General features: G+C 42.1%; 2 protein-coding genes across 2 annotated transcripts; both read right to left on the bottom strand.

Moving 5' to 3' along the window:
- Window positions 1-31: 31 nt before the first annotated feature.
- LOC115205304 (transmembrane protein 35A) lies at window positions 32-3,176 on the bottom strand. Its single transcript, XM_029771121.1, has 2 exons — window positions 2,926-3,176; window positions 32-1,761 (listed from the first exon to the last, which is right to left on the bottom strand). Exons 1-2 carry the CDS (start codon window positions 3,043-3,045, stop codon window positions 1,399-1,401), a joined length of 483 nt encoding a protein of 160 aa, XP_029626981.1. The 5' UTR covers window positions 3,046-3,176; the 3' UTR covers window positions 32-1,398.
- Window positions 3,177-7,937: 4,761 nt separating this feature from the next.
- Window positions 7,938-9,775, bottom strand: LOC115204886 (ADP-ribosylation factor-like protein 13B). The gene is made up of 4 exons (XM_029770487.1): window positions 9,196-9,775; window positions 8,781-8,886; window positions 8,385-8,589; window positions 7,938-8,197 (listed from the first exon to the last, which is right to left on the bottom strand). Exons 2-4 carry the CDS (start codon window positions 8,862-8,864, stop codon window positions 8,049-8,051), a joined length of 438 nt encoding a protein of 145 aa, XP_029626347.1. The 5' UTR covers window positions 8,865-8,886; window positions 9,196-9,775; the 3' UTR covers window positions 7,938-8,048.
- Between the last annotated feature and the right edge of the window lie 5,764 nt (window positions 9,776-15,539).

Genomic DNA, 15,539 nt, shown 5'->3' on the forward strand with positions numbered 1-15,539 from the left:
ACTGAATAAAAAGATACATAATGGACACAGCTTAGAGATCTCACCCATATATTTTTTTATTTAGCTAATTTTGTTTTAGAGAAGCATTATGAATGTTAAAGACCAACTGAACACTGCTCATCTGACAGAAACTTCCCCTTTGTCTACTCATCATCACTGAAGATATCATCACGTATATATTAATCAAATACATTTCTATTACAAGAATAGCCCAGTGGTAATGGTTATACTCATAGGAATACTTTTCTAACATAGTAATTCAACAGAATACTGTTAAAAATCCCAGAGAAAAATAGACTCACAGATAAACATAAGCCTTTGTCATTGGATGTAAAGAGAGACAAAGTCCTTTATTAAGAGACAAAGATCAAGTCCTTTATTGGATATGTCATTTGACAAAGCAGCTGGACTATTGATTGTGGTCCAGAGACATAGAGAGCACTAGGCTAGCAACCATAGACGTATGTTTAAACATAATTGCTAGAAAAATGCCTTCCCATAGGTCTCTCCTCCACATGAGTTCTTGAACAACAGTGTTGGGTCCAACAAAGTGATTAATCAATTTGAGATCAGTGAAAGACTTGCCATTTGACAGTTCGGTTTTTCAGAAAAAGGGGTACATTGTCATGCCTAAGAGTAGTTACAAGAAAATCTAATCATCAGGAAAAAGCTTGGACGAAACTAATATGAATTCACAAAAATGATTCTTATTTTACTAATACCAATGGAAATAGGTGATACTGTATTTAAATAAATGTGAGTCAATGTTCAACTACAATATATCTCTGAACAGTGCTGATAAGCTATGAGTTTGTTTTAAGCCATATAATTATGAACCATGCTTAATTACTGTAAAATAACAATTGAATTCAAGAGATATCATTATCTTCCTACCTAAAATAAAAATAAATAGAAAAGTACCAATCTTCAATAGTGGAAAACATCAGCATTCTCAAAACCAACAAAGTCCCTCAAATTGGTGTTTGTGCCAAAAACGAACTAAAAACATAGGCATGCTGTATCTTATGTTTTGATAGATGCTAAATAAAAATGGGGGGGAATGAGAAAAAGGACCAATTGGCTGGTGAGACACAGGTCCTATATTTTTTCAAAAGAGTTGAGCTGATTACAGTTGCCACAAGTATGATTGTCCACTGTCAAGGTTGGGATACAGGACAAGGGGATTGCAGTTTTAGGATGAGAGTGCAGGGAAGCAGGTAAAACCAATAACCAGTCAGCCAAAAGGGTGGGAGAGGGGACAGGTGGGTGGTTGACTGGGTGGATATATCACTCCTTGTGGCGACTGTGTTTCTTTTGAATCTGAATTGCTACAATCCAAAGAAACGCACAAGGTTCCATTTTGCTGTCACTCTGCCCAGACGGGATGGTTGGACCTGATTAGGACTGCTTGACTTTGTTATTTTCCTGGGCATTGATGTGTTCTTCCCTGCTCTCCTCCCTCTCAGGTCGGTCCTCACTCTGTCGGGCAATGAGCAGTCGGCAGGTGAGCAGAATACCAAAGACCAGAGCATGGGCATATCGTTTCAGGGGGTCTCCTACTAACTGGTGGAAGAAGAGGACCGCCAGCATGACCAGCAAGAGCAGGAAGTTAGCCACATCCTTGGGTCTCCCTGGCACCAATGTCAGAACCACACCACAGCCCACCTCCAGTGAGCCAATGATCTTACGGAGCAGCACCGAGCTGATGCCCATCTTCTTTAGACCTGGCAAAGCCTTGGCATAGCTCTTGTATGCCCGTTTCTGAAAAGCGAGGAGAGAGAACATTTCAGCATTCATTTTCATAGATGCAAAAGAGGTTATTTAATTTATTATTAGTGGCGCACTATAGACTACAGTATATCATTTCTCAGATTTGTAGAACCTTGTTCTAAGGAAGTTTCAGTTCCTCATGAGACAATACATTCGGAGCCAATAGAGACATGTCTAGGCCTTCCAGTTTGTCTATAATCATGACACTGTAACATACGTTTTTGTTGTTGATTTTAACAAAATAGTCGACCTATACAGTTTTAAAAGTTAAAACTGTAAGTATTATATACAAGCATCACCAAAATGCCTTTTTCCTATCGGATGGAACATTTGGAATAAGGAAGGGCTTGGGCCTGATGTGGGCCTACTGCAGTAACACCACCAAAACCACTCTTTGATATTCCTTAAAATACTAAATCAACAAAAACGTTGAAATGTAATGATTCGCCTATTCGCCATTGAATAAGAATTTTGAGTAGAACATACATGGATGAGGAGCAGAGCACAGATGAGCATTAACATCGCTGGTAGCCTAATAAGGAAAGTCAATATCCGCACAAAACAGGCAGGTGCACCTCAGAATTTGCTCGAACGCGCCGCCATTGCCTATAGCCTAGATAAAAATGTACCTTCAAACAGTTTTTTAAAATTCATATTAGGCTAATAATAACAGATAATTTGCCATAAAATAGGCCTAGTACTGGACAAACGTGTAGGCCTACTGTTATATGCCTAGTCGCTATTTCAAATAAACAGGCCTATGTATTTGTAGCCGAATAAACTGTAGCCCATTCATTCGATTTTAATTATGCCTAAACGTCATCTTTTATTTTATGTAATATTTCGTAGAAAAATAGACAAACGTAATATTTTCCTATCATTATACTTCAATAAAGAATGTATTATCGGCTATAATAACGCAGCAGGCTCCATCATTTCATTGCTTGCTTGGGTAAATTCATTCCCACGATTGAAACAATACATACAATCAAATCGTATTTATCAGTTAGATATTATAGGCTATTTTATTTCATGATCTTTTACAAATGTGGGTCAGCAGCGCACAGCACATTATTAGAGCCTGAATGCGTCCGTATTGGCAGAACAATGGCTTTCGCTTCCAGCTGCAGTTTATGGTCGCTAAGGTTTACTTACCATCTCACTATAAGCATCTTTGCTTAATCTTGGTGTGAGCTTTATGGTGCCCATGAAGACGAAAAAAAGACCAAGAGCGAAAGAGAGGGCCACAATGGTTATCGTCCTCGGTGAAGCCATCTTCGGTGTTGTATGTCCCGGTCTCGCCACCAAGCTAGTTTCTCCGCGGCCGCTATTCAGTGTATTCACTGAAACACTGACTATTCTTTCCTGTGAAGATGCTAGGGGGATGGGCTTCTGGAAGAGCGACAAAAATGGCGACAGGAAATTTGTACACAAGGTCCAAATGCCCATTTATGGGGCTCCTATACCAAGCAATATTATCAGGTCATCTGAATATTATTTGGTCATAGGCAAACAAGAAGAAGAAAAAAATCCTCAAAAATGTAACATCAAAGTTAGCATGCATAAATAAATAATACCCAATAGCCTAGTAGTGAAATAGGAAACATGGGAACACCTTTATGGTTAATAGTTTGGAGCTTGTCCTAATACTGTTTGGACTGCAAGGAGCAGTCCAGGTCAAGCAATGAAGCATTTATCATCTTCAAGGTGAACAAGCACAGTGAGAACACTTTAAGGCATATGGTAAACTGTGAAGGAAGCATGCCCATTGTACAGTTCAATTTTGTACTTGTTATTTCCTCAAATTGACCTGGTGTTGTAACCTCTCATAATGCTATTTTCCTTTCACTGACTTTATTTTCTGTGGGTAATATTTTCAACAGTCATACAAATCAAATCAAAGTTTATTTGTCACGTGCGCCGAATACAACAGTGAAATGCTTACTTACAGGCTCTAACCAATATTGCAACAAATGTATTAGGTGAACAATAGGTAGGTAAAGAAATAAAACAACAGTAAAAAGACAGGCTATATACAGTAGCGAGGCTACATACAGACACCGGTTAGTCGGGCTGATTGAGGTAGTATGTACATGTAGATATGGTTAAAGTGACTATGCATATATGATGAACAGAGAGTAGCAGTAGCGTAAAAGAGGGGTTGGTGGGTGGGACACAATGCAGAGAGCCCGGTTAGCCAATGTGCGGGAGCACTGGTTGGTCGGGACAATTGAGGTAGTATGTACATGAATGTATAGTTATAGTGACTATGCATATATGATAAACAGAGAGTAGCAGCAGCGTAAAAAGAGGGGTTGAGGGGGCCACACAATGCAAATAGTCCGGGTAGCAATTTGATTACCTGTTCAGGAGTCTTATGGCTTGGGGTAAAAACTGTTGAGAAGCCTTTTTGTCCTAGACTTGGCACTCCGGTACCGCCTGCCATGCGGTAGTAAAGAGAACAGTCTTTGACTGGGGTGGCTGGGGTCTTTGACAATTTTTAGGGCCTTCCTCTGACACCGCCTGGTGTAGAGGTCCTGGATGGCAGGCAGCTTAGCCCCAGTGATGTACTGGGCCGTACGCACTACCCTCTGTAGTGCCTTGCGGTCAGAGGCCGAGCAATTGCCGTACCAGGCAGTGATGCAACCAGTCAGGATGCTCTTGATGTTGCAGCTGTAGAACCTTTTGAGGATCTCAGGACCCATGCCAAATCTTTTTAGTTTCCTGAGGTGGAATAGGGTTTGTCATGCCCTCTTCACAACTGTCTTTGTGTGTTTGGACCATTGTAGTTTGTTGTTGATGTGGACACCAAGGAACTTGAAGCTCTCAAGTTGTTGCTACCTACCCATCACCACCTGGGGGCGGCCCGTCAGGAAGTCCAGGATCCAGTTGCAGAGGGAGGTGTTTAGTCCCAGAATCCTTAGCTTAGTGATGAGCTTTGAGGGTACTATGGTGTTGAACGCTGAGCTGTAGTCAATGAATAGCATTCTCACATAAGTGTTCCTTTTGTCCAGGTGGGAAAGGGCAGTGTGGAGTGCAATAGAGATTGCATCAACTGTGGATCTGTTTGGGCGGTATGCAAATTGGAGTGAGTCTAGGGTTTCTGGGATGATGGTGTTGATGTGAGCCATTACCATCCTTTCAAAGCACTTCATGGCTACGGACGTGAGTGCTACGGGTCTGTAGTCATTTAGGCAGGTTGCCTTTGTGTTCTTGGGCACAGGGACTATGGCGGTCTGCTTTGAAACATGTTGGTATTATAGACTCAATCAGGGACATGTTGAAGATGTCAATGAAGACACCTGCCAGTTGGTCAGCACATGCCCGGAGCACACGTCCTGGTAATCCGTCTGGCCCCGCGGCCTTGTGTGTGTTGACCTGTTCAAAGGTCTTACTCAAGTCGGCTATGGAGAGCGTGATCACACAGTCGTCCGGAACAGCTGATGCTCTCATGCATGCCTCAGTGTTACATTTACATTTACATTTTAGTAATTTAGCAGACGCTCTTATCCAGAGTGACTTACAGTAGTGAATGCATACATTTCATAATCGAAGCAAGCAACATATAATAGCATATAACATATAATATAATAAGGTCCAAGAAACTTTATAAAACCAAGTCTCACTTTCCATCAAAATTGCAATATAAACAGATAAACTCTATTTATATTTACGAGGAATTGAAATATTTTGTCCGTACATTGATCATGTTTGTAAACAATTGTTTACTTTTACTACAGATAATTAAATAACCACTAGTAAATAAATATTGACACTCTCATATAACATATTGTCACGTCCTGACCAGCAGGTGGAGTAGGTGTATAGTTTTGGTCAGGGCGTGGCAGAAGAAGTTGTGTTTTCTATGTTCTGTCTAGGTTGGGTGTTTCTATGTAGAGTTAATTGGGGTGGACTTCCAATTGAAGGCAGCTGTGTGGTGTTGCCTTTGATTGGAAGTCCTATATTAGTTGGGTGTGTTTGTCTGTGTGTTTGTGGGGAATTGTTTATGCACTGCGTTTTTTTATTTTTTATTATTATTTAAAAACAATATATTTTTTTTTATTTTTTTGGTATAGCCTGCAAAACTGTTGCACTATCGTTGTTTATTGTTTTTTGTATCGTGTTCACTTAAGCGATTTATTAAATTCAAAGATGAACACGACCTCCGCTGCGTATTGGTCTACTTTTTCTGACGAGGACTTTTCTATTTCTTCTGAAGACGAAGAATGTTGTGACAGAATTCCCCACCACCAAAGGACCAAGCAGCAGAGGAAGGAGCAGAGGGAATTTGGATTGGATAAACGGGAGAAATGGACATGGGAGCAAGTTATGGCCGGAGAGGGCCCATGGAAGAAATGGAGCAAAGACCGGGAATGCTACCGAGGAACACGACTGGCGATTAAACCCGAGAGGCAACCCCAAGAAATGTTTTTGGGGGGGCATATGGGTAGTTTGGCGGGGCAAGTTTGGAGCCCCAGGCCAAATCCCCGGACTGTTTCTCGGAGGCCAGTTAATGGACAGGTCTTATGCTTCGGGATAATGGGTGTTATGGCGAGGCCAAGTGTTTTTAGGCCAGTACGCGCTATACCAGCGCCCCGCATTTACCAGGGGGTAGTAGGCATTCAGCCAGAAAGGCCGATGCCAGGTTTAAGCTCGAGACCGCCAGTAAGCCTCCACGGTCCTATATATCCTGTTCCCGCTCCACGCACTAGCCTAGAGATGCGTGTTCCCAAGCTGGCATATCCAGTACCAGCACCACGCACCAGGATTATAGTGCGTCAGCCCAGTCCAGTACGTCCTGTTCCCGCTCCACGCACTAGCCCTAAGGTGTGTGTTTCAAAGCTGACATATCCAGTACCAGCACCACGCATCAGGCGTCTAGTGCGTCAGCCCAGCCTCGCCAGTCATGAGTCGCCAGATCTGTCCGCCGGTCATGAGTCGCCAGATCTGTCCGCCGGTCATGAGTCACCAGAGCTGTCCGCCGGTCATGAGTCGCCAGAGCTGTCCGCCGGTCATGAGTCGCCAGAGCTGTCCGCCGGTCATGAGTCGCCAGAGCTGTCCGCCGGTCATGAGTCGCCAGAGCTGTCCGCCGGTCATGAGTCGCCAGAGCTGCCTGCCGGTCATGAGTCACCAGAGCTGCCCGCCGGTCATGAGTCGCCAGAGCTGCCCGCCGGTCCTCCGGGTCTGCCAGGGCGGCCCGCCGGTCCTCCGGGTCTGCCAGGGCGGCCCGACTGTCCTCCGGGTCTGCCAGGGCGGCCCGACTGTCCTCCGGGTCTGCCAGGGCGGCCCGACTGTCCTCCGGGTCTGCCAGGGCGGCCCGACTGTCCTCCGGGTCTGCCAGGGCGGCCCGACTGTCCTCCGGCCCAGTCCGAGTGGCCCGTCTGCCCGGAGCTGCCGGGGTGGCCCGTCTGCCCGGAACTGCCAGAACCGGAGCCACCTCCAGATATAGGTGGGTTGGGGAGGGGGGGTGTAGCACAGTGCCGTCGTTGACGGCAGCCACCCTCCCTTCCCTCCCTTTAGTTAGGGGGATTTTTTCGGGTTGTTTTGGGTGTTCTGTGTTTTTTCTGTTGAAGGTGCATTCGGGGTCTGCACCTTTAGGGGGGGGGGGGGGGGGGTAATGTCACGTCCTGACCAGCAGGTGGAGTAGGTGTATAGTTTTGGTCAGGGCGTGGCAGAAGAAGTTGTGTTTTCTATGTTCTGTCTAGGTTGGGTGTTTCTATGTAGAGTTAATTGGGGTGGACTTCCAATTGAAGGCAGCTGTGTGGTGTTGCCCTTGATTGGAAGTCCTATATTAGTTGGGTGTGTTTGTCTGTGTGTTTGTGGGGAATTGTTTTTGCACTGCGTTTTTTTTGTATAGCCTGCAAAACTGTTGCACTATCGTTGTTTTTTGTATCGTGTTCACGTTAGCGATTTATTAAATTCAAAGATGAACACGACCTCCGCTGCGTATTGGTCTACTTTTTCTGACGAGGACTTTTCTATTTCTTCTGAAGACGAAGAATGTTGTGACACATCTTTTGGTAACATAAAATAAACACACATTTCTCAGGGGTGTATTGGCTTTGTAATTCCTACACAGTGGCTACTAAGAAAAATGTGCCGTCAGGTCTTTTTCATTTGTCCTTCAAAAGCCGATGGAAACTCCATAAATTTAAGATGTGGGGTAATAGAACGAGGTTCTGGAGGGTTTGCAGGCAGGGCAGGCCTCCCTTCTTTTTCTTCATATTATCCTACAATACAAAATGTGTATCAGTTCACACATAACACCTTTACTGTACTTAAACTATAGGAATCTTTTCAAGATCATATGGATCTTGAACTAAAACTGTCAATGTCTCAAATGGGTTGTAGTAAGGGGGTCTTGGGCCTTTGGTCCTTTTCTTAAAGGCGTTGTACTTTACCAAGGTTATTTTTGCTGCCACGTATCCTACACAGAGACAACATTTTACATGAAAAAATATCAATGCCACAATGCTTTAGCTAACATAGCTAAGAAATGTCTTTGAAATAGTTAATGGATACATGTTCTGTCACTGCAATCTCAACACATTGACCAAGACAGATGATTTTCTAGGAGTCTAACTGAAGGCACAGAGTTATAGTCTCTCTCTTACCTTTCCTATTTGGGCTTGCTGCGGCCTCTCCATCTTCCCACGGTTGTCCCTCATCTGTTGCCAGGGGTCTCCTGTCCCTGATGTTCCTGATTATGAAAGAACAGAGTTCTGGGTAATCCAGATTGACGGCATGCAGCAGCCAGCAAAGGCCCCACAGCTTCTTCCTGTCTGTCCACCTCAGCTGGTCCATGAAGGCTGAGCAGGACTTCTTGAGCAGAAAAGCACAACATAATCATATCTATTGATTTGTGTCTGTCTATGTATCTATCGGTCTCCTGTTCATAATTAACATAATCTGTATCTCTGATTGGCTAGCTGGATGGCTGGCTAGCTGATTGGCTGTCTGTCTCTCTGTCTAGTTGTGTGGAGAGTTGTGTGTACGAGGACTAGACTCACAATGTGGCACAGACAGCGGCTCTGCTTCACCAGTCTCTCCAGAGACAGGATCTCGATTATCTCAATCCCCAGCAGGGCGTTCATCTTGTCCTGCTTGCTGGCCAGCCTAAAACACAACAACAGAGCAAAACATTTCATCAGTTGGTTCAAAAAAGGAAAAACTACATTGAAAGCACTAATCAGCTTTGCTGCTGTCCATCCTTGCCCACTGTAAATGGCAACACTGAGGTTTTAATGGGTTTAGATAATATAGATTGTCTGTCACCTCATGGGTTCCATACACCTCATAGAACCTTGTATAACAAAGTTATAAAATCAGCTGTAACTTTTATTTTGGCATTGATCAAATATTCTATTTACATTAATTCAAACTTGATATAAGAAGTAGTCCTTCCAACAGTTATGGTTTTCCCACCACTTTATGCTGCTTCAGCAGGTCTGTCAGAAGCTCCTGGACCTCTTAAATCCTCTGCCGGTCACTGGAGTCCACCACAAAGATGAACCCATGGACCTCCCCATAGAGATCCCTCCAGGACCCCCGCACCTCCAGGGCCCCACCGATGTCAAGCAGGGTGACCAGGAAGTTCTCCACTCTCAGCTCCATCCGGACACACCCATGAGTCAAGCCCCTCATTCACCGGGGGCACTCCAGACAGAGACAGAACAATTTACGTCAGCCAACCCAGATTACTGTGTTATATTTCTATTGGTGTGTATGTCATTCACTGACAGTGGATGTTTTTCCTGCTTTGTCAAGACTGACCACCAGTGCATTGACTTTCCTGTGTGAAAATATGAGATATAGTCCTGGAGCAATTTAAGTGACAGTATTATATATTTGCAATCGCAAGTAATTGCAGACTGAGTTAATCCATTTGAGAGAGTCATTCTTGCCTGATGGGTTGCTGGATCTTGGAGACCCAGCTGCAGAAGTTGGTCATCAGTTGTGGTGAAACAGAACAAGGTGAGCACAGCGGTCACCATCATCTCCTCAGTTCCCACCTGAAAGAAGAACTCACTGTGATACAGAGCCAACGTGCAAACCATAGACTTATATAACGAACGGTGTCAAGTTAGCCAAGGTCACTGTCAGGTGACCCGGGTCAATAAACTCCAGAGGACTCCAGAGCCATAAAGATCATGGGTACTAAAGGTCAGCAGACTGATTGGAGTTGGGCTGCCTGTGTAAACACATCTCATTAGCATCAGTTTAGATATAGAACATGTTTTTATATCAACACCAATGTACAGCTGTCTAACAACTTGACATTTGTTTACGAAATTGTCATGCCTGTCCAACTACTGCTGTAATCCTGTTATAAGAATGTGTGAATTTTTTGTATGAGAAAATCCAATAAAATACATATCCTTAAAAAAAGTCAGACTTACAGATGGCCGCCACAGCCTTCTTACAAACCAACATTTTTGCACCCAGTTTGTCTAACGGTACATCTTAACTTACCTAGAATCAGATGAAAAAAGTTGATCATGTCTTTACTCTTTGAAATCTTTTGGACAAAGGTTAGTGTTACCTGTGTGATTATATAACCTGGGCTTTGGTACCTGGTTACTAAGGAACATGGGCTGTATCTACAGTGCATTCCTATCCCTTTGGGGAAGCACTATTCATTGGGTCTGTGAATTGCCTGTATACTGTGTATCTGCTGGATCGAATCCCCGAGCTGACAAGGTACAAATCTGTCGTTCTGCTCCTGAGCAAGGCAGTTAGTCCACTGTTCCCCGGGTGCCAAAGACGTGGATGTCGATTAAGGCAGCCCCCCGCACCTCTCTGATTCAGAGGGGTTGGAATAAATGTGCAAGACACATTTCAGATGAAGGCATTCAGTTGTACAACTGACTAGGTATCCCCCTTTCCCTTTCACTTTTTCTATCCCCATAAAATGTCAGTAAGCCCATATGGTCTCCACCATTGGGTTTGTTTTACAATACACAGTATAAATGCATATGGACTCTTAATTACATGTCATGGAACTATGTGACTGACCTGGCTGGCATTCAGACACAGTAGCCTATCAGCTGTCTGACATCTTTAGACCTGTGTGTAGTCTGCCACAGTCTGGTTCTACACAGACAGCAGGCGTGTGAGCGTCTGTCTGTCTGAGGTGTGCTAAACAACTCCTGCAGGTCTCAGCTTTCTGCATCTGCTCAGTCTCCATGAAGCTGTATACACCCAGACTGAGTCATTCAGAGCATGAACACACTGGTCCTCTTTCTTCCCTCAAGCTTGGTTGAACTAGATCCAGACTTCCACCTACGGTAGATCTTTTCAATATCCATATGTTTTATTGCTAAGTTTTCCTGTTTCAGGTGAATCGCTTTTTTTATTTAAACATTAAAAAAGATTGCCTTTCTCTATACAAATTACAATGTAGCAATAAAAGGCAATTTTGAGTTCAGACAACTAGACCATAAAAGTGCAATAAGACACGTCACTGACTGCAATAAAAAAGATTGATATGGTTGAATCTGAAGACGACAGAGAGCGCTTTATCAATTAACAGTTGTAGCTACTATACACATGGTTATGTAAACAATGTTCAACAACCTAAATGCACTGGCCACCATAGAAATGATGCAAAGCTGTACTAGTCCATGACAGAATATCTAATTCACACAGCAGTGTTCACTCAAAAATACTTCTCTCTTGTTCTCAGAGTAGCAGTTGAGTTCCCAAGCAGAACATGTCCACCGGTGTTCTCAGGAGAAAGCCTAGGAAAACAAAAGCCACGTGAAATTCTAGATAGAATGTAAATGAAATTATATCTCAGCATACATACATTAGGATGGCAGCATCCATACATCTGTTTGTGTGTGTTTCTCTTGTTGCATCTTGTACCGGACAGCTAGCAACTAATCAGGGCTCCAATTATTCTGGTAATCCTGTGGTCACCTCATGTGGTGCAACCTGGGAAACACAGTGTTAGCCTCTCTACCAATCACACTGGTGTCTGTGCGATCTACCTTCCCCCAATGGATAGCGTGCTATACTTTAACTGGGCCAGATTAGGGCTCTTGCCCATGCATGGCCAATTTGAACAAAGATGTGTATGATGTGATTTATCAGGACATCCAGTAGCGATAGACACCCTGCCTTCAAGTGTCTAAAATGGGAAATAATCATGAAGACACTCAGCGCATAATGACATCACGCTGTACTGTAGGTTCCCACTGGGCACAGACTTCAATTCAACGTCTATTCCAAGTTGGTTCAATGTAATTTCATTGAAATGACGTGGAGACAACGTTGATTCAACCAGTGTGCGCCCAGATGCAAAGTAGAGTAATCACTTTGTTCGAATAAATGTTACAAAATATACCCCCCTGAAATGACAGTAGTTTATCACAATAATGTTTCATGTAATCTAACAGTTAAAGTATCTTATCACAATAATGTTTTATATAATCTAGTAATGACAGTAGTTTATCACAATAATGTTTCATGTACTCTAATAATGACAGTAGTTTATCACAATAATGTTTCATGTACTCTAATAATGACAGTAGTTTATCACAATAATGTTTCATGTACTCTAATAATGACAGTAGTTTATCACAATAATGTTTTATATAATCTAATAATGACAGTAGTTTATCACAATAATGTTTCATGTACTCTAATAATGACAGTAGTTTATCACAATAATGTTTCATGTACTCTAACAATGACAGTAGTTTATCACAATAATGTTTCATGTACTCTAACAATGACAGTAGTTTATCACAAAAATGTTTCATGTACTCTAACAATGACAGTAGTTTATCACAATAATGTTTCATGTAATCTAATAATGACAGTAGTTTATCACAATAATGTTTCATGTAATCTAACAATGACAGTAGTTTATCACAATAATGTTTCATGTACTCTAACAATGACAGTAGTTTATCACAATAATGTTTCATGTAATCTAATAATGACAGTAGTTTATCACAATAATGTTTTATATAATCTAATAATGACAGTAGTTTATCACAATAATGTTTCATGTACTCTAATAATGACAGTAGTTTATCACAATAATGTTTCATGTACTCTAACAATGACAGTAGTTTATCACAATAATGTTTTATATAATCTAATAATGACAGTAGTTTATCACAATAATGTTTCATGTAATCTAATAATGACAGTAGTTTATCACAATAATGTTTCATGTACTCTAACAATGACAGTAGTTTATCACAATAATGTTTCATGTAATCTAACAATGACAGTAGTTTATCACAATAATGTTTCATGTAATCTAATAATGACAGTAGTTTATCACAATAATGTTTCATGTACTCTAACAATGACAGTAGTTTATCACAATAATGTTTTATATAATCTAATAATGACAGTAGTTTATCACAATAATGTTTCATGTAATCTAATAATGACAGTAGTTTATCACAATAATGTTTCATGTACTCTAACAATGACAGTAGTTTATCACAATCATTTTTCATGGGAATCAAACATGCAATATGAGGTAAATGTAGCTCCGTTACATTTTTGTTACAATATTATTGCTGCCTTGTAACATATTTACAAGTTGATACATCATCACAATGGCCACTAGATGGCCTTGATGTCTATGGAACCATTCACACTACAATGGGCTGTGGTGATGTGTCTGTATGGTTTTCTTACAGATGAGCTGACATGGGCAGGAAATCATTTGCAGTGCAGCCAAATCACAGTCTGTCTATTCATGACAAAAATGCATGATTTTTCACAGCCAACCTTTTTAACCACAACACTACAGATGAAATAAAATAACATGTTTATAAACAGTGAGTCCCAGTAGTAGGCAGTCAACGTATAATGTGACTGACAAATATTTTTCAGTCTGTGGGGTATTTATTTTTTTGTCAATAGATTTGTTTTACTTTAACTGTTTCGCATAACAGGAAGAACATATCCTGGAACTGTGTTTTGTGTACATGCTTCACCTCATTAAGTCGTTACCCCTGTATCCAATCAGGCATGAGCTTCACCTGCTGACTGGACTCCTCCGAGGCTCTGACCACAGCACACACACTTACGCACGTGCACACACATCGCAGCAGCAGCAAAAGCTTGACACAACAGCTGTACACCGTGCCTTATATAGTCATTCCCTCCACATACCACATAACATATCTCCGAGAGACCTGACAGCTGAACGTCTGAGGGTTATGTTCCCTCTGAAGTCTTGCTTCTTTAAATTGTTCTACTAACTAGTGACTGTAATGACGGAATAGTACACCCTTTAACCTCTATGCCTCCAATGACTGTGGGATGTATTGTTTAAGACTGTTTAATTGGTTTGAATCTGAGCCAAAACTGTCTTCAGCTTTTTGTTCAGTGACAGAATAGGGCGTATGTTTCGTCTGATCTGATTGGCTAGACCCAGCTAACAATAAATGTTCCCACAACTTTAGAGAACGTTCCCTTAAGAGTCTCATTAGGTCATTCTAGCCAATGAGAGGGCAGATACATGCATGAACAACAGGCACAACTAAGTTGTTTTTCTCAAAGTTACCGGAATGCCACGTACCTCCACAGATATCAGTACATTTGTAACAGCCTGAACATTACCAAACTTCCATTCGATCAAATAAGCCTCACGTAATTCAACACTCTCTCATAGACCTCCATACTAAAAAGGGCTTATCTCACACGGACAGATTTTGGGCAAAGTAAATTATCTTAAACCCTCTTTGGGTATAAAGACCTGCTGGGCCACTAATGACAGGGCCTCAGACCTACGCATGCTTCCAGAAAGTAAACAACCTCTACAGTCTCCAGCCACTGACCCAGAGCGCTGTCTCGCCACACACATTCATTATTAATAGTAGGAGAGCCTCCAGCAGACTTTGTAAGCCCCATTCACAATGCAGCACTGCATGCCTGGGACCCATCTGGTTACACTGGGGGAGTGATGCTCATATTTTGGGGTGACTCATCATGGGTAACACTGTGCCTTTGAGCTGGTATTGTGCTGCTCTGGAAAAAACATGAATGTTTAATCTGGGTTTGGGCTTTCATATGAAAAACTATCACAATAATGTCACAATGCACTGTGATCATAATACGAATCCAAAACTGAGATAGATTTATCATCACAACTAATGTTATTAAAACCATCTACAACTGTCTGCATTTTAAGTTCTCTGTTGTTGAGCACAAAATCTTAATTCCAAGTTTAGAGATAGTTTCAAATGACTGGCCAGATTGAAGTCAACATTAAATTAAAGACACCGCTTTAGCACTGACCAAAAGGCAAAGTCAAAAGAAGCAGAGGGGATCTCTCTCAGCCTGAGCAAACAATAAACGGTCCCCTGGGGTCCCTTTCATTTAAAGGATGTGACTTCATTTGTCATTTTTTGTTTAGTAAAACGTAGTTCCAAATTGAAATGTAAACCAAATGCAACACTGTGTGTGTCATGGCTGTCGTAAGTCTACAACCAGACTGGTCTCATAGACTAGGCCATGTGTGAAACTCATTCCACGGAGGGCCAAGTATCTGTGGGTTTTCACTCCACCCTTGTAGTTGATTGATTAATTCATGCTACTAATTAGTAAGGAACTCCCCTCACCTGGTTGTCTAGGTCTTAATTGAAAGGAAAAAACTAAAACCTGCAGACACTCTGCCCTCTATTGAATGAGTTTGACACCCCTGGACTAGACATAACCGAGTTGTCACGTGTCCTCCCTCTACGGCGTCGAGGTCACCAGGCTGCTCGTTATGGTGCACACCTGTTACCATCGTT

The sequence above is a fragment of the Salmo trutta genome, chromosome 13 (genome assembly GCF_901001165.1).
Source record: "Salmo trutta chromosome 13, fSalTru1.1, whole genome shotgun sequence".
Lineage (NCBI taxonomy): Eukaryota > Metazoa > Chordata > Actinopteri > Salmoniformes > Salmonidae > Salmo > Salmo trutta.

Excerpts from the sequence above, each read along its gene's own strand:
- LOC115205304 (XM_029771121.1), bottom strand. The coding sequence starts at position 3,045 with ATGGCTTCACCGAGGACGATAACCATTGTGGCCCTCTCTTTCGCTCTT. Across the intron at positions 1,762-2,925 it reads AAGATGCTTATAGTGAGATG|AAACGGGCATACAAGAGCTA; the intron begins GTAAGTAAACCT and ends CTCGCTTTTCAG.
- LOC115204886 (XM_029770487.1), bottom strand. The coding sequence starts at position 8,864 with ATGAACGCCCTGCTGGGGATTGAGATAATCGAGATCCTGTCTCTGGAG. Across the intron at positions 8,590-8,780 it reads GCCGCTGTCTGTGCCACATT|TCCTGCTCAGCCTTCATGGA; the intron begins GTGAGTCTAGTC and ends CTGCTCAAGAAG. Across the intron at positions 8,198-8,384 it reads AGCAAGCCCAAATAGGAAAG|GATACGTGGCAGCAAAAATA; the intron begins GTAAGAGAGAGA and ends GTCTCTGTGTAG.